We start from the raw sequence: 16,979 nt of genomic DNA, 5'->3' as shown, positions 1-16,979 counted from the left end.
GTGGCTTAGGTGAGCAGACTGTTAGGTAGATGGAGAACTGGCTAAGCTGCAGAGCCCAGAGGGTTATGATAAATGGCATAGGGTCTAGTTGGAGGCCTATAGCCAGTGGTATGCCCTTAGGGTCAGTACTGGGTCCAGTCTTGTTCAACAATATTCATCAGTGACCTGGAAAAGGGAACAGAATGTACCAAATTGGGAGGAGTGGCCAATAACACCAGAAGGCTGCACTGCCAATCAGCAAAACCTGGATGGTCTGGAGAGTTGGATGGAGGGGGAACCTAATGAAACTCTACAAGGGCCAGTGTAGGGTCCTGCATCTAGTGAGGAATAACCCCAGGCACCAGTACAAGTTAAGGGTTGACCTGCTGGGAAGCAGTGCTGCAGTGAAGGACCTCAAAAGTCCTAGTAGACAGCAAATTATTCATAAACCAGGAAGGTGCTTTCATGGCCAAGACCAAGTGGTATCCTAGGGTGCATTAAGAAGAGAGTGGCCAGCAGGTCAAGGGAGGTTGTCCTCCTCCTCTCCTCTGCCATGGTGAGACCACACCTGGAACACTGTGTCTGGTTCTGAGCTCCCCAGTTCAAGAAGGACAACGAACTACTGGAGAGAGAGTCCAGTGAAGGGCTACAAGGGTAATGAGGGGACTAGAGCATCTCTCATTTGAGGAAAGGCTGAGAGAGCTGAGTGTGTTTAGCTGGGAGAAAACTGAGAGGGGATCTCATAAATACTTAAAAATTTCTGAAGGAGGTATATCTAGAGGATGGGGCCAGACTCTTTTTCAGTGGTGCCCAGTGACAGGACAAGGGGCAATGGGCACAAACTATAACACCATCTGAACATGAGGAAAAGCTTCTTCACTGTGAGGGTGCCAGAGCACAGGGACAGGCTGTCCAGAGAGGTTTTGGAGTCTCTTTCTCTGGAGATACTCAAAACCCTCCTGGATGCAATTCTGTGCAGCCTGCTCTCGATGATTCTGCTTTAGCGAGGAGGTTGGTTTAGCTGATCTCCAGAGGTCCCTTCCAGCCCCCACTGTTCTGTGATAACTGTGAGCAAATTCAAGCCCTGTGTTTGTTCTTGCAAGGCACTTCTGTGCATGAGCCTACACTTGTCAACAGCAAGTGCAGTTGCTGTTGAAAAGTGTTGAAAAAACAGAACTGCAAATGCAGGTTGCCCAGCAGTTCTCCTGGGAGGGACAGAAGTCGCGTTTCTCTTCTCAGGAGAACTTTGGACCCTCTATTGATTTGTGGCACAGGAATGCTGTTCTTTTTTCAGTAGTTCCCAATGTTGTGAGGCACAATTAGATGAAGCAAGCTATCTCTGCACAGTTTAGGTGAGACTGGTCCTTTACTTCATTGCATTGATTAATTTGCTTTGCAGGTTGAATAGGCTTCTCAGCAGAGCTATGAAGAAATTGAGAGTGTATGAGGAGAGAGAGTCCCATCTTAGTTTGCAGGGAGAAATGAAGAACAGATATTCTGAAATGATCGATGAAGTTTGTAGATTAAGAACAAAGGTGAGCTCTGGTTTGTTTGGGTTTTTTTGTGGTGGTGTCCTTTTCTTTTGAAGCCTGTGTTACTCTTTCTCTATATTTCTTCTCATGTTGTGATTCCTCCCCCATTTCCCCTCCTCCCCCCCCCACCAGTTTTCTGGCTGTAATTTTTTGACTGTATTGTGGAATTGATTGGCTTTTCTTGATGGTCCCTCTACTGTTAGAGTAGTAGATGACAGTAACAAATACTGATGTAGTTATTATGGTGAAATATGAAAATACTGTGTGTGAAGCAGTATGCATAAAAGGGCACACCAAGGGCAAGCTGTCCTGTAAAGGAAGGGCAAGCCAAGAATCAAAGCAAGGCTGGCAGGGGCGAGGATTCACAGATTCACAGAATTGTAGGGGTTGGAAGGGACCTCCAGAGATCATCGGGTCCAACGCCCCTGCTAAAGCAGCTCCCTAGCTCATATTGCACAGAGAGGCATCCAGACGGGTCTTGAATATCTCCAGAGAAGGAGACTCCACAACCTCCCTGGGCAGCCTGCCCCAGGGCTCTGTCACCCTCACTGTGAAAAAGTTCTTCTGCATGTTGGTGTGGAACTTCCTGTGCTCCAGGGAACACAGGCCAGAGAGCAGCCCCACAGGCCCTCACCAAGACGAGCAGAAGAGGTCCGGTGGCAGTAAGCAAGGCCAGCAGAGAGTGCAAGTCGCGTGGCCCTTCCGTAGGGACACACAGGTCTGCAGCCTACCAGGACATCCCATCACAGCTGAGGGTCAGGGCTGAGAGCAGTGTGGCCTGGCACAGGCCTGGCTGCAGCTTGAGGCTGTGGCAACATCTTCTTGGTCTGTCAGATAAGTTCCTTTTTGGGAAGAGAGGGAAGTAGTGCTGCCATAACTGGGAACCACTGTATGAAGTCAGCTTTGCCTGAGACCAGCCCTTGAGCACCAGCTGAGTAGGAGGTGTTTCAGGTTTCGCTTTTCTCCACGGTGCTGATTCCGTTGGTTCCCAGGGCACAGTGAGGTGATGCAGAGGAAATTCTCTAACTTGCACTCAGCCCATCTTTCCATTGTCACAGGGACCCAGAAGGAGAGTTCCCAGAAGTGCTGTTGCTCTGGATGCTCAGTAGCATGAAACCTTTCATCTACTTACCAGCTTGTTACTCAGATTTGTTGTTAGAGCAGCCATGTCTTGAGAGCTACATTCATTTTTAGAAGGTGTTCTTGTGGAGTGAGCCAGCTGCCTTTTGCAGTGGCTCATTCTCTGCTCCAAAGTTAGTAGTGTTTTTGTGTTTCTGATGGAAAAGTTATTTTGAATGATGGGGAAGTGCATTACATTTAGGCTGGTTTAAGTAAGTGTTAAACTCTACTTTCTGTTAGAGACTCTTTCAAGTGTTTACTATGCTAGTTTCCTCCACTACATATTTTTTTGTGTTAAATAAAAGACAGGACATCATGTTTTCTGTTAGTCAGTGTAGAAAAGGTATGTTTCTAGAGGGCAGAAGAGGAGGATGGAGCCCTAGTTGATCTTTGCAGGGCATAAGATTTTGAATAGGTCCCAAACTTTTCAAAAATAAACTGCAGCTTTGATCTAAAGAATACAGCTTCTGCCCCCACTGCGGTAAAAGCTGTGTTCTTAACCTCTGTTTACAAATCTTTTAGCATAATGGAAAAGAAAACTATCTGATTCTTGTCTTGTTAGTTCTATAATGAAACTTTAACTGTGTTGACTGCATGTAAAAAATCCTGTAAAGCATGATACGTGTTTTTGATGAAACCAGAAGGTGGCTAAGTATGGGTGAGTTTGATTTCCCATGAGCATGTCACAGAAGGGTAACCCCAGTGCTTTTCTACCTAGACCTATGGATGAAATACTGCTAGTTTCGTACCTCTTGATAGGTGGCCTACTGCAGGAGAACTGAGAAAAGATGGGAACCTGAAGAATCCCATCAGAAACTATTTGAAAAGCATTATTGTTTTAAAAGAAGAGCCTGGTTTCACATTGCATTTGTCACCTGCTGACTCAGTATTAAAATCAGTCTTGATGGTCACCCCCTTTATGGATCTTCACAGAATTAACTAATTGTAGATACTGGGTTCCTTTTTTTTATGCTGTCTACAGGTTAGTGAACTTTCCCAGCAGCTGGAAATAGAATCTAAAAAATGCATGCAGCTGGAAGCACAAAATCAGGATTTGCGAGAAGAGTTGTCCACCATGCACAGGAACCATGAAAAACTGGAGAAGAGCAAATGCCAGCTGCAGGAAGAGGTGGCTAACCTCAGACATCATTTGGAGACTAACATGGTGGATCATAGCCAAATAGAACAATGTAAAAGGGAGATGGAAGAACGAGCTGCACAAGAAGTAAGACAAAAACTACAAGAAGTCAATCTGTTTTTGCAGGTAAGTGAATTTCTCCCTTGTGTCTGTAGTCTCTATAAGAGACGTTTTTGTGGTCATAGTATTTTTGTATTTTATTTTTGGTGCCTGATTCTGTGTGTTAGAGCTGTCCTTCTGCCTTTCCTGAAGGCTGGTGGGAGAAGGGCATATGGTTGAGCAAGAGCTCATTGAGCTTTCATGTGTGTGTAATGTGCCTGCAGGTCCCTGAATCAAAACCTTGCCCAGGTAGACTTCCATTTGACAGTTCTTGTAGGGGTATTGCTGTCCACTGGTCTTGTTTGCAGTTTTCATCCTCAAATGGGTGTTTCAACTTAGAGTTGTCATGGACAGGCATACAGGCCCTGCCTTGTCATTAGGCAGGGGAAAGTGTTCAGAAAACAAGTCACTGAAGCTGGGGGGATGACGTTGAGGGATCCTCATCATTTCTTTGAGAAATTCTTTTCTAAATGCCCTATCCTGCAGAGATGGTGTTTTTTCATTAGTATCTTTGATGAACAATAATGCTAAGAGGGGGGTTCTTTCTGAATGAAAAGAATCACTTAACACGATAGTTCCAAAGTTTTGCCTTGATTTGCTGATAGTAGTGAGGAGGCACAGCTACCTCACTGAGTGAAGTTGGACCCTTCAAATGGGGTACATGCAATTCACTGGTGGGGAGAGGTTTCTTTTTCTTTGTGGTGATTCAAAGTGCTGCAAATCTGCTTCAGACACAGGCAGCCTCCCAGGAGAGATTAGAACAGATCAGAGCCAGTCATCATGCTTCACTGAGAAACCAACTGAAACACAAAATTAAAGATCTTGAACGTGAATTGGACAGGATAAAAAATATCCAACAAGACAGTTTTTTCCAAAAAGAATCCACACAGGCAGAAGTGGAAAAGTACAAAGAGCTGTATCTGGAGGAAGTAAAAGCTAGAAAATCCCTAGCAAATAAACTGGAAAGGTAAGTCCCTGTGCTTTTTTGAGTGGTGATAAGTTACTACTTTTTCCTCATGCATTTTCCTCCCCAAATCCCTCTTTTACATCTGGTCAGTATTATGCATGTAAGTCTAAGATGGTGTATTTGTGAGGAAAGTACCCCAAAGACCCATCCCCTTCATTAGAACAGTCTTCATTTCTCTTCAGTGTTCCAGCAGTAACACCACTTGATCATGTCATTGATAATGTAATTGTGTTCTAACAGGCAGCCTTTTTGCCAACCTCTAATAATCTTCTCTTACTCTATGTATAGCAGAAAAGATGAATTTATGTCCTTTACTGCTTGGATAAAGATAGACCCTTCAGGGAGCAAATTTGATTTTATGAAGCAAAAAAAAAAAGTTATCTCTTTTGGCTTCCATTTTTGCACTGTGTCTGAGGTTTGAGCTTTCCTTGGGCAGGGGAGGGTAGCCCAGAGTTCTTATGCAGATGACATACCTTTCAGAAGCAGCTGTGTAAACATGTGGCATTCACAGGTATCTTTGAAGCTCAAATGCCGAGAAGTCCTGACCGTTGGTAACTCTTGCTGCTCCTTGGAGGTCATGTGACTTCAGAAACAGGTTTTCTAAGAGCAACTCAGATCAAGTAATGTTCTTGTTTTGGATGCTTTTAATACCTTTCACTTTCCAAAGTTGAATAATAGCCAACTGAAGGTAACTTTGTGAAAGTGTTACTTAGGAAGATAATTCTTTGTATGTTTCAGAACTAATGAGAAACTAGCAGACACCAACACTAAGCTTCTTCAGGAGCGTCACAGAAGCAAGTCTTTAATCACAAGCAGCATTGTCGGTGGGGGTCTGGCTGCAAGTCCAGTTCTGTATTCAGCAGAACTGGGACATCTTGGCAACAACTTGGCACTGAACAGAAGTTTAAGTCTAGGAGGAAGCTTCCTAAGCTCAGCTGGGAATGCATTAGCATCAAGAAACAGAGTTGAAGCCTATGTGGCTAAGGTAAGTGTTTTGAAATACTGTTCTCAACTACTGCTAAAAGTTTCCATACACAAGGTTCTGCTTTTTAGCCTAGAGTTAGAATCCATTTATCATTCCAAACCCTATGGCCTGATACACCAGATCAGCTGCTAATCATCAAAACAATGCACATCTATATGTGGTAGGGTTGAAGACTTCTGGTTATCAGGGTTGGACAAATTTCCAAGAGTGCTGACCCCCTAATAATGAACTGTGTAACTACATTCTTTTACAAGAGAAACTGTGGTAAAGAATACTGTGGCATGGGAAGTACCCAGCTAAGCTCTTCATTACATTTTAATGCATAGTATGTATTTAAAACAGCTAACTTTTGACTGAGTGCAAAATCCCATCAGACATCTTTCCTTGAGATGCCTTGCCCTTTTTCACTGATCTTCATTCTAGCAGTTTCTTTGCTGGAATTTTTCCTAGTTCATTAATACCAACAAAAGGACGCTTCAAAAATAGGATGATATGAATGTCATCATGTAACTGCTCACTTGATATTTCATTGTGGGACATAAACTATGTGTAGGAGGCTTTTTTTTTTGTAGTGCTTGCTAGATGTCCTTATGTGAAGAGGTAAAGTTGCTACTCCTCAGAAAGTCTTCATAGTTTTTTAATTTTACAGCAGTGTCACAATCTCTGCAGTACTTCTGAGCAAAGTAGTTAGGAGTGAGTGTGATAGCACATCCCTCACAGAATGGTGAACATTGTAACATGGAAAGCAGATGTCAAAAATTGTAATCAATTTCCCACCTGGCAAACTCCTCTACTCAGTGTTCTATCCCTCCTGTATTCTGTGGTTGAATTAGAGGTGGTGAGAGGTATTAATTCCCTGCTAAGTCCTTCTCAGTTCAGCGCTCCCACCCACACTGGAAGGAACCCATATAAACAGTGTGTCTACGTACTGCACCCAGTTAAAAAAAAAAAGGGGAGGGGGGAGGGCAAAGCAGAGTAGCTAATGCATAGCAGTGGCAGTTAGAACTTTTCTGTATCACTGTGAAAGTTTCTCATGTCAGAAGGATGCACGTACATTGCAGGAAGAACTCAAGGAGCAGTTAGTAATGTACCATCTGCAGGGGCTGTTCTGCATGCAACTAGTGGAAAGGAGGCAAATTCAGGCACCCACTGCAAGAGTGAAATACAGAGAAGGACAGGCCAAGGGACCAAGACAGGTAGGGAACAGGGAACAAGTGAGGAGAAGTAAGGACAGAGAGATGAGAGTAAGATGATGAAAGAAAGGCAAAGGAGGAAAACCATCCCAGTTCTAAGGAAAAAGCTGCCCCAGTTTTAAACAGAGTTAACAGCTGTGCCTTTTTTGAAGAAGAATCAGGAAAAAAAGCCACTGAACTGAAAGAAAGTGGGAGTGCTCAGAACTGAATTACAGCAACGTTCTTCAGATAGTCTTTTCCATTTTAATTTTCCTGTAGAAATTGGAACTCTGAGCTTCTGAGTTTACCATCTCATTCCCCGAAATATATTACAGAAATGAAGTGGTTTAAAGGCTATTTTATAGCTTGTTGTTTTTATCCAGTTGCTAATACATGCAGATGCGTATTTCAAGTTGGTACATAAGCTGCTTCAGTGTATTCTGAAAAATAGTTCCAAATCTTGTGAAAAACATCTGGGCAGATTTCAAGAATAGGTTCCAAGAAAAGGTCTGAGAACGGTGATACTGTTCTTCCTCAGATTTCTGCCTTCAACAGTAACCATGAAGTTTCTTTTCAGAGCATGTCTCTTACATTTTGTGATGGATTGCCATGCTGGGAACGCTTCTAGGTTTTGGGGCTGGTTTTTGAGGCTTCCCTTGGAAGGTTTAAATAAGAGAACCAAAATAGCCCATCAGCATTGAGCAAACTCTCAAGTAAGGTGAAGAACAGTTATGCGTTACACTTACTCAGTCTCCAACTACTGATGTAAGCTGGGATTTTCTGTTTGCTAGCTTGGAGGCTTTCTTACACTCTGAAACTTCTTGTCTTTAGTGCAGTTTTGTTAGTAGGACTTGGAGTTCTCTCTGATCTTGCTTACAACCTACAGAGACTCTTACCTTGTCAATAGAGAAGCTCATGTAGTTTGTCTTCTCAGGATTAGCTTAATTCTAATACAGTATTAAATTCTATAAATTTATTCTCTGAATAAAGGTGAGGAAAACTATTGCTAAATCCTCAGAGAACTTACTCATTTCTTACTATTTTTGCCAGGTTCTCTTAAGAAAAATCTGGAAATCTTAGTGTGCCTGCTTTCCCTCAATCAAAGCAAAAGGCTGATCTCTGGGACTCAGAATTACTGGTGTGGATTTACGTTCCCTGTAACTAAATCCAGCTGCACTTCATTTCATGGTATTTCTTCCTGTAATCACCAGTAAGGGAACAGCTGACACTAATTGTAATGGCACTGTCTGTAGCCTCAAGTTCAACAGGAGTCCTTCAAAAAAAGGAACAGGGTTCTCAGAGTGCTATAGTTGCTAGGGGACTTTCATCTAAGTGCTGGTGTAAGTTTCCTCAACTGGGTGCAGTACGTTATTAACAGTGTTTGAAGTTATACCATACCTCTGAGGAGCTGAAAGTGCAGGATTCCTAACGTTTATATCAAAGAAAAAGAGAAAGGATTGAATTGGAAGAAAAGGCTTTAAGCCAGGAAGTGACAAAAGGGAAAATCTGCAGGTACCTCTTTGCATACAGTAATGGGTGTGAATCACAGCCAGTTTTGAAATGCAAAGTCACCAGATGCACGGTTTCTGCTGTCACTTCTGTGGGAGTCCTTTGTCATTCACTAGAGGAGTTGGAGCATGAGGAAAGACCTCAAGAGATGACAGTTTTAGTCTGTTTTGAAGTACTTTGCTGGTTGTGCCGTTTAGTGCTCTCCCTGGTCACCAGATTATTTAAAGACAGACGAGTTTCTCTGACTTTAAGCATTTTCTTCACTATTTTCTTCAATTTTGCCCGGGATTTTTTTCCAGTAACTTGTTTCTCTTCTACAGAATTTGTCTTGCCTTTAAATTCCAGTTGAGCAGTGCCCTCTTGCCTGGAGATTACAAGTGCTCCTGCCACTAAAACTCATAATGACAGGGAGATAAGGAGCTTAAATTGCAGTGTCCTCCTGTGCTGCTTTTTTTAGTCAAAGCTCTCTGTGCAGATTTGGTCTTTCTTGGAGTTGCTTCCTCAAGGTGAGAAAGGCTATTTGAAGTAGAGGACGTGCCATTCTTAAGAGGAGGATGCTTATGTAAATTTGGCTTTTGCAAAAGCTTTTAAATAGCTTCAGGAGCAAGGAGGTGAAAATACTTCACACTGCTATTATTCAAAATACACTGACAAAGAAATACTACCAGCAACTCTTGGAATAAAAAGTTGGTAAATGGCGCCCAAGTCAACAAGAGGAAGAAGTGCTCCCCTGGCAAATAGACACTTTTACTTTTAGACATAACTAAGGAATTTGGAGTTTAAAGGCTTGAAAGATTTCACAGTTTCCCTAAACCGTGGAGCCTTTTGTTTTGAAGTTGGTCATGTTGCAAACTCAGCAAAATATGAGCTTTTTATTCTTCAAAAAAACATAACTGTTCCATTACAGTATAGCCCCTTCCCCCTTATCAAATATAGATGCTACAGAAATCAATAACCTTGAAATGGAAGTGCAAAAGTATGTTGAAAGTTATATTAAAAATAATCACATTGGCACAAGCAATTAACCACTGAAACACTAGTCATATGCAAATGTCTTTGAGGGTTTTTCATTGGTTTTGTTAGAGCTCCAGTAATGAGGAATAAATTACAAGTGCTTGAAAAGGTCTGTGCATGTAACTGCAAGCAGTGTCTGTAGCAACTGGCAGTTATTATGTGCTGGAAGGAGGCTGGCTGAAAGGTATTTCATAGCAGGACTTGTGCCACAAGGAGGATGCATGTGCTGCCTGTCTTTTCCAGGAGTCAAGAGATCTTTGATGGAGGCTTTTTATCTGCTTTGTGCTCTGGTCTGCTGCCTCCCAGACTGCTCAGAAATTGGCCTGTCACCATCCAGAACTGAACTGAATCAAGCAGATGGAACACAAACATGAGGGGTTGCTGGTGTCTGTGTACCATCGTTTGGGAACTCCTGGGAATGTCAGCCCCAAGGAGTCTATGGGCCTGAACTCCCTTTGTTAGGTTTAACAAATGTCAAGTTTAAATCCTAACAGGTGCACAAAAGGCTGGTAAAGGCCAATGTGGGTGTCTTGACATGGAAAATAATAGCGAACTCTGCTGGGTGACACCAGTGTGAATTCGTGGACTTAAGAAACCAGTTTGCCTACATAACATGAGAAAGGGAATGTCTGCTTCCTGCTCCCTCTGTTCCTTTTCTGACTTTGTTTTCCACCTGCTCTCTTGTATTACAGCTGTCTTTGTATTGTTAGCTTTTTTAACTTGCTTCCTTTACCTAGTAGGCATGTTTCTCACTGAAGACCTTTGAACTTAAGGCTGTTTTTCTTTCTTCAGCTCCTTAATCAAAACCCTTTTCTTTTCTCTCTTTTCTGCAGCCAGATATATGACAAGGTTTGTAGCCAGTATTGTTTCATATTGGGTGGCTTTTTATGCTGGAAATGTTTTCTATATGTATGCTGTTAGGTTTTGGTTAAACCTTACTGATGCATTCACATTTTCCCAATACTGCAAGTATGTTGAATTTGTTCATTTGTCCAAGTGAATGAATGACTGCTGCAGAGTATTTTTCATGCTTCTGTATTTGTAATGTTATGGGAGTTAATCATCTGTAAGATACAGTGGATGGATTTGATCTGTTCTAGTGGGACTTCTTTAAGCTATAGGAGTAGGCTGGTTTATCCTTCTTGCCAATTCTGATGTTCAAAAAGTTCTTGGTAGTATCAGCAGTTGTGTCTGGAGTACAAGTACTGTTCTGAAATTGAGTTCCTAGACTCATGGAGTCTTAGAGGATCCAACTTCACTTTGTGGTCAAGCAGCCCATGTGGGTAAGTAGTAATACCACTTTCTGAAGAAGAATTACTGAGACAGTGACTGCTGCAAAGGAACCCAGTTATGTTACTGACTGAAGAGATGTACAGTCACATGAGAAGCCTCAGTGTGGAACTTAGCACAGAAGAGAGATCAATCACTGTTCTACTTTCCAGATGTGACTGTAGTCTGGCATAAGCTTTTTGGGAACCTGAATTGTCATCCATGCTGTTCAGGAGGTGTGGGCATGGATGAGAATCACAGAGATGGCCTTCTGGTCATTGTGAAGGCTCCAGAAACCAGGGAAAGTGGTTTCTTCTTACACCTCAACTACTGCTTTGCTTAGGACTAGTCCTGGTTTTGGGTTGTCTTGGCTTAGGCATTAATTTTCCTGCTTTTTTCTGTTACCTCTCTCTCACTTCCTGTGTTAGGAGTACCTTTCATCCTGGGATTTTGCTGCTGCTTATACCTGCTTAAAAACAATTAGAGGTTTGGGGATTTGAGGGGTCCTTTTCCACTGTTGTTTCAGCTCTGTGCTCTCCTCTTCTAGCTGTGAAGGCACAGACTATTCCAATGAAGTACCACCAGATAAATAGCTCTTCCCCTGGAGAACCTGGTGAATTTGGTGGCAGCTATCCCTGTAGCCCTGGAGACAGGGCCCTTTCCTCTACTACTTTGGCCCTTGGAGTTACTGCCTGTTACTGCTCTTGTGAGGGTTTGCAGAGGGCTTCCCTTAAGGAGGCTTTTGCTCTCTCTGGTCTGTTGAGTACCGTGTGACAGCTCTTCTCTTTGTTGGTATGTTGCTAGGTGAGCCTACTCAATTCCTAACATACACACTTATTCTCTCAGCAATTTGGTACTAAAATCAGAGAATCATAGAATGGGCAAAGTTGGAAGGGGCCTCTGAAGATCTAGTCCAACCCCACCCCTGCACAAAGCAGGTTTAGCCATGGAAGGTTGCTTAGGGTTATGTCCAGCCAAATTTTTTTACCTCTCCAAGGATGGATACTCCACTCCCTGATCTGGGCAACTTGTTCCAGTGTTTGACTGTGCTTACAATTTAAAAAAAAAAAAAGTCTGTATGTTAAAATGCAATTTCCTCTATTTCAGTTTGTTTCCATTCCTCTTTTTCTTCTACTTGGCACCATGGAGAAGAGCCTGGCTCCATCTTCTTTACTGCCCCACCAAGTATTTATACACATAGATAAGGTCCCCCTGAGCTTTCTCTATTCTGATAAAGAAACAGTCACACCTTTTTCTTCCTGGAGAAGAGAAGGCTCTGGGAGGACCTTACAGCGGCCTTCCAGTACCTGAAAGGTGCCTGTAAGAAAGCTGGGGAAGAACTGTTCACAAGGGCATGTAGCAATAGGATGAGGGGTAATGGTTTTAAACTAGAGAAAGGTAGTTTTGGGTTGGATATCAGGAAAAAATCCTCAAGATGAGGGTGGTAGATCACTGGAACAGGTTACCCAGAGGGGTAGTAAAGGCCCCATCCCTGGAGATACTCCAGGTCAGGCTTGATGGGGCTCTCAGAGACCTCATTTAGTGAAGATGTCCCTGCTTACTGCTGGGGGATTGGACTAGATGACCTCAAAAAGGTGTCTTCCAACCTGACACATTCTGTGATTCTCATCCTGTTCAGCTAGCTCATGTAGTTCCAGCCCTCCAGCATCTCCCTGGCTGCCATCAGCCTGCGAGCTGTATGGTAACGATTTTGCAAATTACTTTTGTGTGTCTCGGACTCGATGGAGAGAACGTGTAGGGGTCACAAGTGTTACCAGAAGTGAAGAGCAGCGTATAGCGCTTGGCCTATGGCTCTCAAAAGGCATGATTTCTTCTTATGGGGACTTTGAAGCCAAATCCTAAATGAGAATAACTTAATTGGTAGCAATAACACCTTCTAGGGGAGAAAAAAGTGTGTGCAATCTTTTGCAGTGATCCAGGCTGATTTTGGTTACATAAGAAATCCCACGGCACGTTCTGTGTAGAAGCTGTAGCTGTGGCTCTTTTCTTAGCACAAAGCTTGCAAGGAAAAAAGAAGTGTGTATTTTTATGTCTGTGTGTCAGGGTATTTGCAGTAACACTGAAGAAGAATCTTGGCATGATCTGTGTGAGCTCTTTCCTCTTTCAATTTTCCATCTTAAAAGAAGAATAGAATCCCGGTGCATGCTTTTCTCTACAGTGGAGTATGTCAATCCTGCAGCAGCCACTGTTGCACTTCTTCTCTTGGAAAGCTGCAGAAACCAACCTCAACTGAATTTATCCCTTATCTCAGCATGTAGCTGACATGCTGCTCATCTCTTTGATGACAGGCTTAAGCCATACCTTCACTGTGGTAACTCCACTGCACTTTCTTCCTGTTCAGTTTTTAAATACCCAGTTGTAATCCAGCTGATGAGTTACAGGTTGGTTTGTGCTGCAGTTAATGTTGCTCATCGATGAGAATGAGCCTGGCTGATCAAGAGTTTCTCTTCATTAAAAATCAACCCCCAAACCAAGATTTCTCTATTTTGGCTTATATTTTTAGTATCCTATGTTACATGTGGGCATTAGGATTCCTGTTTTAGAGGTTTAGTATTACAACAATGTAACTGTTAAAATATTAACTGTGTATTTGCTTTCTAATTCCAGATGCGGCAGGAAGTGGATGAAAAAATCACTAAAGAACTTGAACAAGGTAAATGTGTCACTATGTTGGGAGTGTCTGTAAGAAAGAAAACTGTTCCTAACTCTTGAAAAAACATCTTGAAAGTTGTCAAGTTCATGTGTGAAGTGCTGGGGTGGTGGGGGGGAATGTTCTGCAAACTTTCCAGTTTAGACTTGAATGTGAAACCTTGGTGCTTACCATAATATTGTGGGGAATGTTGTGCAGTTGCCTGGAAAAAAAAATAAAAACCACAAAAAACCCACAACTGCAAGGAAAATGAACCCATTTCTCCCTGTTGTGGTTTTGTGTGGTGAGGTTCTAGTGAGGAGGGAGGCTGCAAGGGTGGCTTCTGCAGGAAGAAGCTAAGAAGCTTCCCTAGGCCTGACAGAGCACACACCATCCAGGCTCAAGGCCGGAGTCGCTGCTGACCAAGGCCAAGCCCATCAGCGATGGTCACAGCACCTCTGGGAATCACATTCAGGAGAAAAAAAAACGCAAGCAGCTGCTTTTTGCTACCAGAGAAGGGAGTGAGAAAATGTAAGAAACTTGTCTCTTTTCTCCCTAGCCACTGCTGAACTTGAAACTGGATCTGCTGGAGTTTCTGCCGTGGTATCCACTGATGGTTCTTCAAATAATTGCCATGTTGACAAAGACCCCCTTTCCAAGGCGGTACAGGAGTACCGTGACGTTTTAACCAAAAATTACCTGATTTGAATAAAATGCTAGGAGAGGTTCTGGAAATCAGTATGTCAGCGGTTTCCCGTTCCACGGTTCAGTTGTGAAAACTTGTTTATAGCAAAAGATTTCTATAACTGGATATTTATAAAGTTTATAAAACTGGATATAAATTCCAGGTGTGTTAAATGTTTGTCAAGCACATTGCACTTGCCTGTTGGTTGATGGAGGCGTCGTTGGTTTAGTTTCAACTCACAGAAAGAAGCACCTCTCTTTTTTCCGGACAAGCGGACTGACTGATTCTGATCCTTGATCGTGACAGGATCAGTTCATGACAGAACTGTCAGAATGTTTCTTACTACCTTAGCTGTGTTACTTTGCTCCACTTGTGTCTCTTAACAAAAGCATTCCCTTTTGTTCTGTTTAATCCTGTCACTGTCTGTGTTTAGTGTATTCAGTGTTTAATGCTTAGGACATTATTGGATGTGCTTTGAGCCCGAGGCGGTGAGAAGTTCTGCTGCTGAAGTGTATGCTGTACCAGCCTTGGTGCTGGAGAATAGGGCACTTTACACTGCTGGCACTTTATGCACCTTAGCTTGAAACCACTGTGAGCAGACAGTGCCAAGAAAGCTGTTACCACGTCTCTGCGGTATGTTTACGTCTCTTCGGTATGTTTACTTCGTATCACAGAACCACAGAATGGGTGAGGTTGGAAGGGATCTCTGGAGGTCGTCTGGTCCAGCCCCCCTGCTCAAGGAGGCCCTCAAGGAGGACCATGTTTACTTTTGAATATCTCTAAAGGTGGAGACTCCACAGCCTCCAAGGGCAGCCTGTGCCAGCACTTGGTCACCCTCACAGGATGTTTCTATTTTCTGTGTTTCATCTTGTGCCCGTTGCCTCTCATGTGGCATTCTTGTATTAAAGCTGGCTGCAGGTTTAGACATTTGCAGTTCCTGTACCACCACCTGTGGTGCACCTGAAACACTTCACGTCAGGGGGGAAATGGAATGCTAACACATCAACCTTCAGACTCCTCAGGACTTTCCCAAACCCGTGTGATAGGATAGCTCACCTTTTTGTTGCTGCTAGTGGTTGGTGGTACGGTGGCTTAGGCCAGATGTTGGCCAGTGTTGTGGGAAACCTGTCCCAGTAAGACAAGCGGTTTCATTCTCCAGGGAGTTGTGGCTGAGCATCTGCAAGTTGACAGTTTGTGTCTGCAAAAGTCACCGGCGATCGGAAGATCACAGGCCAACGTCCCAGCTCTGGGAAAGTGGGAATGGTTCTACTGACATGACTTCAGACCGGAAAAATTTTAGGGGGGGGTTACCCACTAATTCAATGAATCCTACTGTGACACTCTGTTACTTTTTATATTATTATATTTTTGTGAAACTAATACACTGTATTTAATGCCAATATTCTGTTCCAAGTTGATATTTAATAAACTTTGTACTCTAGTACATGTCTTTTAATGTTCCCCTTCTTGACTTTGCTTCCCACCCCATTCTGCCTGTAGAACTCTCCAGAGCTCTCCTCAGCTCAGCTCCGTTCACAGTGGTATCTGCAGCTTGTCCTGGAGGCCTGGCAAAGGGCCAGCACGGGTCTGTGTCCTCTGCAGAGGCCTGAAGCACCCTTGTGTCAAGGTCGTGGACTAGAGTGGAGGAGTTGCTAATAATCAGTTCCCAGACCCTTTCTTCCCTTTCGAGCAATCCTTGTGGTCTGGCCAGACGGTAGTGGGTGAGCTTCTGCTAGCCATGAAACCCTTGCACATCCCAGAGGTTTTGATCCCATGGGAAGCTGACCATTTTGTAGCCCACAGAGGGGAAAGCTGTTGAGAAAATTCTCCAGCCTGCACCACCACAGCGATCGAAGAGAAGTTCATTTTAAAGCTTATGGTACTTTGTAGCCTCTCTCCCTCCCCAGAGAAAGCAATTGCCTTTTCACTGTGATGAAACACAACCTGTTTCAGGTTTGTTCCTGAGCTGCCCTGTGCTGCCCTGAGGCTGAGGCTGTCAGTGAGAGGTGGCTGATGGAAGTAGCAGAATGGAAATTCAGCACTGGCACCTGGCAAACCGGAGTTGATGGCAGTCAGGAGTGGGGGCAGGGAGGGGTGAGGGGGGTTGTGTGTGTGATGTGCTAAGAAGCCTCACTGGTGTTTTCATGTTAATGTCCATCTCTGCTGTCACTGTGGGGACATTCTTGATGATGTCAGAGATGCTATGGCAGCTGGGGAAGACTCCTGAGGCCTGGCAAACAGGAAATGTCCATCCCATCTTTAAAGAAGGGCATGACCGAGGAGCTGGGGAACTAATTTGCCAGCTCATCTTGCTGCACAGGAAGGTGAATGGAGCACATCTTCCTGGAAGGCATTAATGAACATGTTAGGGAAAGGTGGCAGGAGGGAAGTACAGCACGGGCTTGCTAAAGCTAAATCTACCCTATTTCAGTTTAAACCCATTACTCTCTGTCCTATCTCCCGCCCTTGTAAACAGCCTCCCTCCACCTTTCCTGTAGGCCCCTTTAGGTACTGGAAGGCTGTTCTAAGGTCTCCCTGGGGCCTTCTCATCTCCAGACTGAACAAGCCCAACTCTCTTGCTCAACCTGCCTTCATAATTCCTGCTCAGCTCTTTAAAGGCCCAAGATGATGAGGGGCTACCCAAGAACAGCTGAGTCTCTCAATATCGCTCTGGGTACACCTCTGTGTTGCAGTGCAGCAGTAGCAGCAGGGTGGCCTGGAATTTCCCTTTCAGCTAAGGGCAGCTCTGCCAGCATCCATGCTTTGCCATTGAAAAAGTGTAATTGGAACCAACAGCAAAGCCACTGGCATAAAACCATGTGGCTGTGCAGCATCACACACGCCTTATCCACAAATAAACT

At 43.7% G+C, this 16,979-nt stretch overlaps 1 protein-coding gene across 1 annotated transcript in view; it reads left to right on the top strand.

Moving 5' to 3' along the window:
- ANKRD26 (ankyrin repeat domain containing 26) overlaps positions 1 to 15,557 on the top strand; it is a gene marked incomplete at its 5' end in the record, with an annotated part of 59,171 nt that extends 43,614 nt beyond the window's left edge. The window contains 6 exons of the mRNA XM_084279955.1: positions 1,379 to 1,514; positions 3,613 to 3,894; positions 4,599 to 4,834; positions 5,573 to 5,819; positions 13,412 to 13,457; positions 13,993 to 15,557. Coding sequence (XP_084136081.1) covers positions 1,379 to 1,514; positions 3,613 to 3,894; positions 4,599 to 4,834; positions 5,573 to 5,819; positions 13,412 to 13,457; positions 13,993 to 14,141 — 1,096 coding nt within the window. The 3' untranslated portion in view covers positions 14,142 to 15,557. The remainder of the gene's footprint in view (positions 1 to 1,378; positions 1,515 to 3,612; positions 3,895 to 4,598; positions 4,835 to 5,572; positions 5,820 to 13,411; positions 13,458 to 13,992) is intronic.
- Positions 15,558 to 16,979: the final 1,422 nt, after the last annotated feature.

The sequence above is a fragment of the Gallinula chloropus genome (assembly GCF_964237585.1).
Source record: "Gallinula chloropus genome assembly, chromosome: 1".
NCBI classification, from domain to species: domain Eukaryota; kingdom Metazoa; phylum Chordata; class Aves; order Gruiformes; family Rallidae; genus Gallinula; species Gallinula chloropus.
Note: the sequence above shows the minus strand (reverse complement) of the source record. Positions and strands in the feature narration are given on the sequence as shown.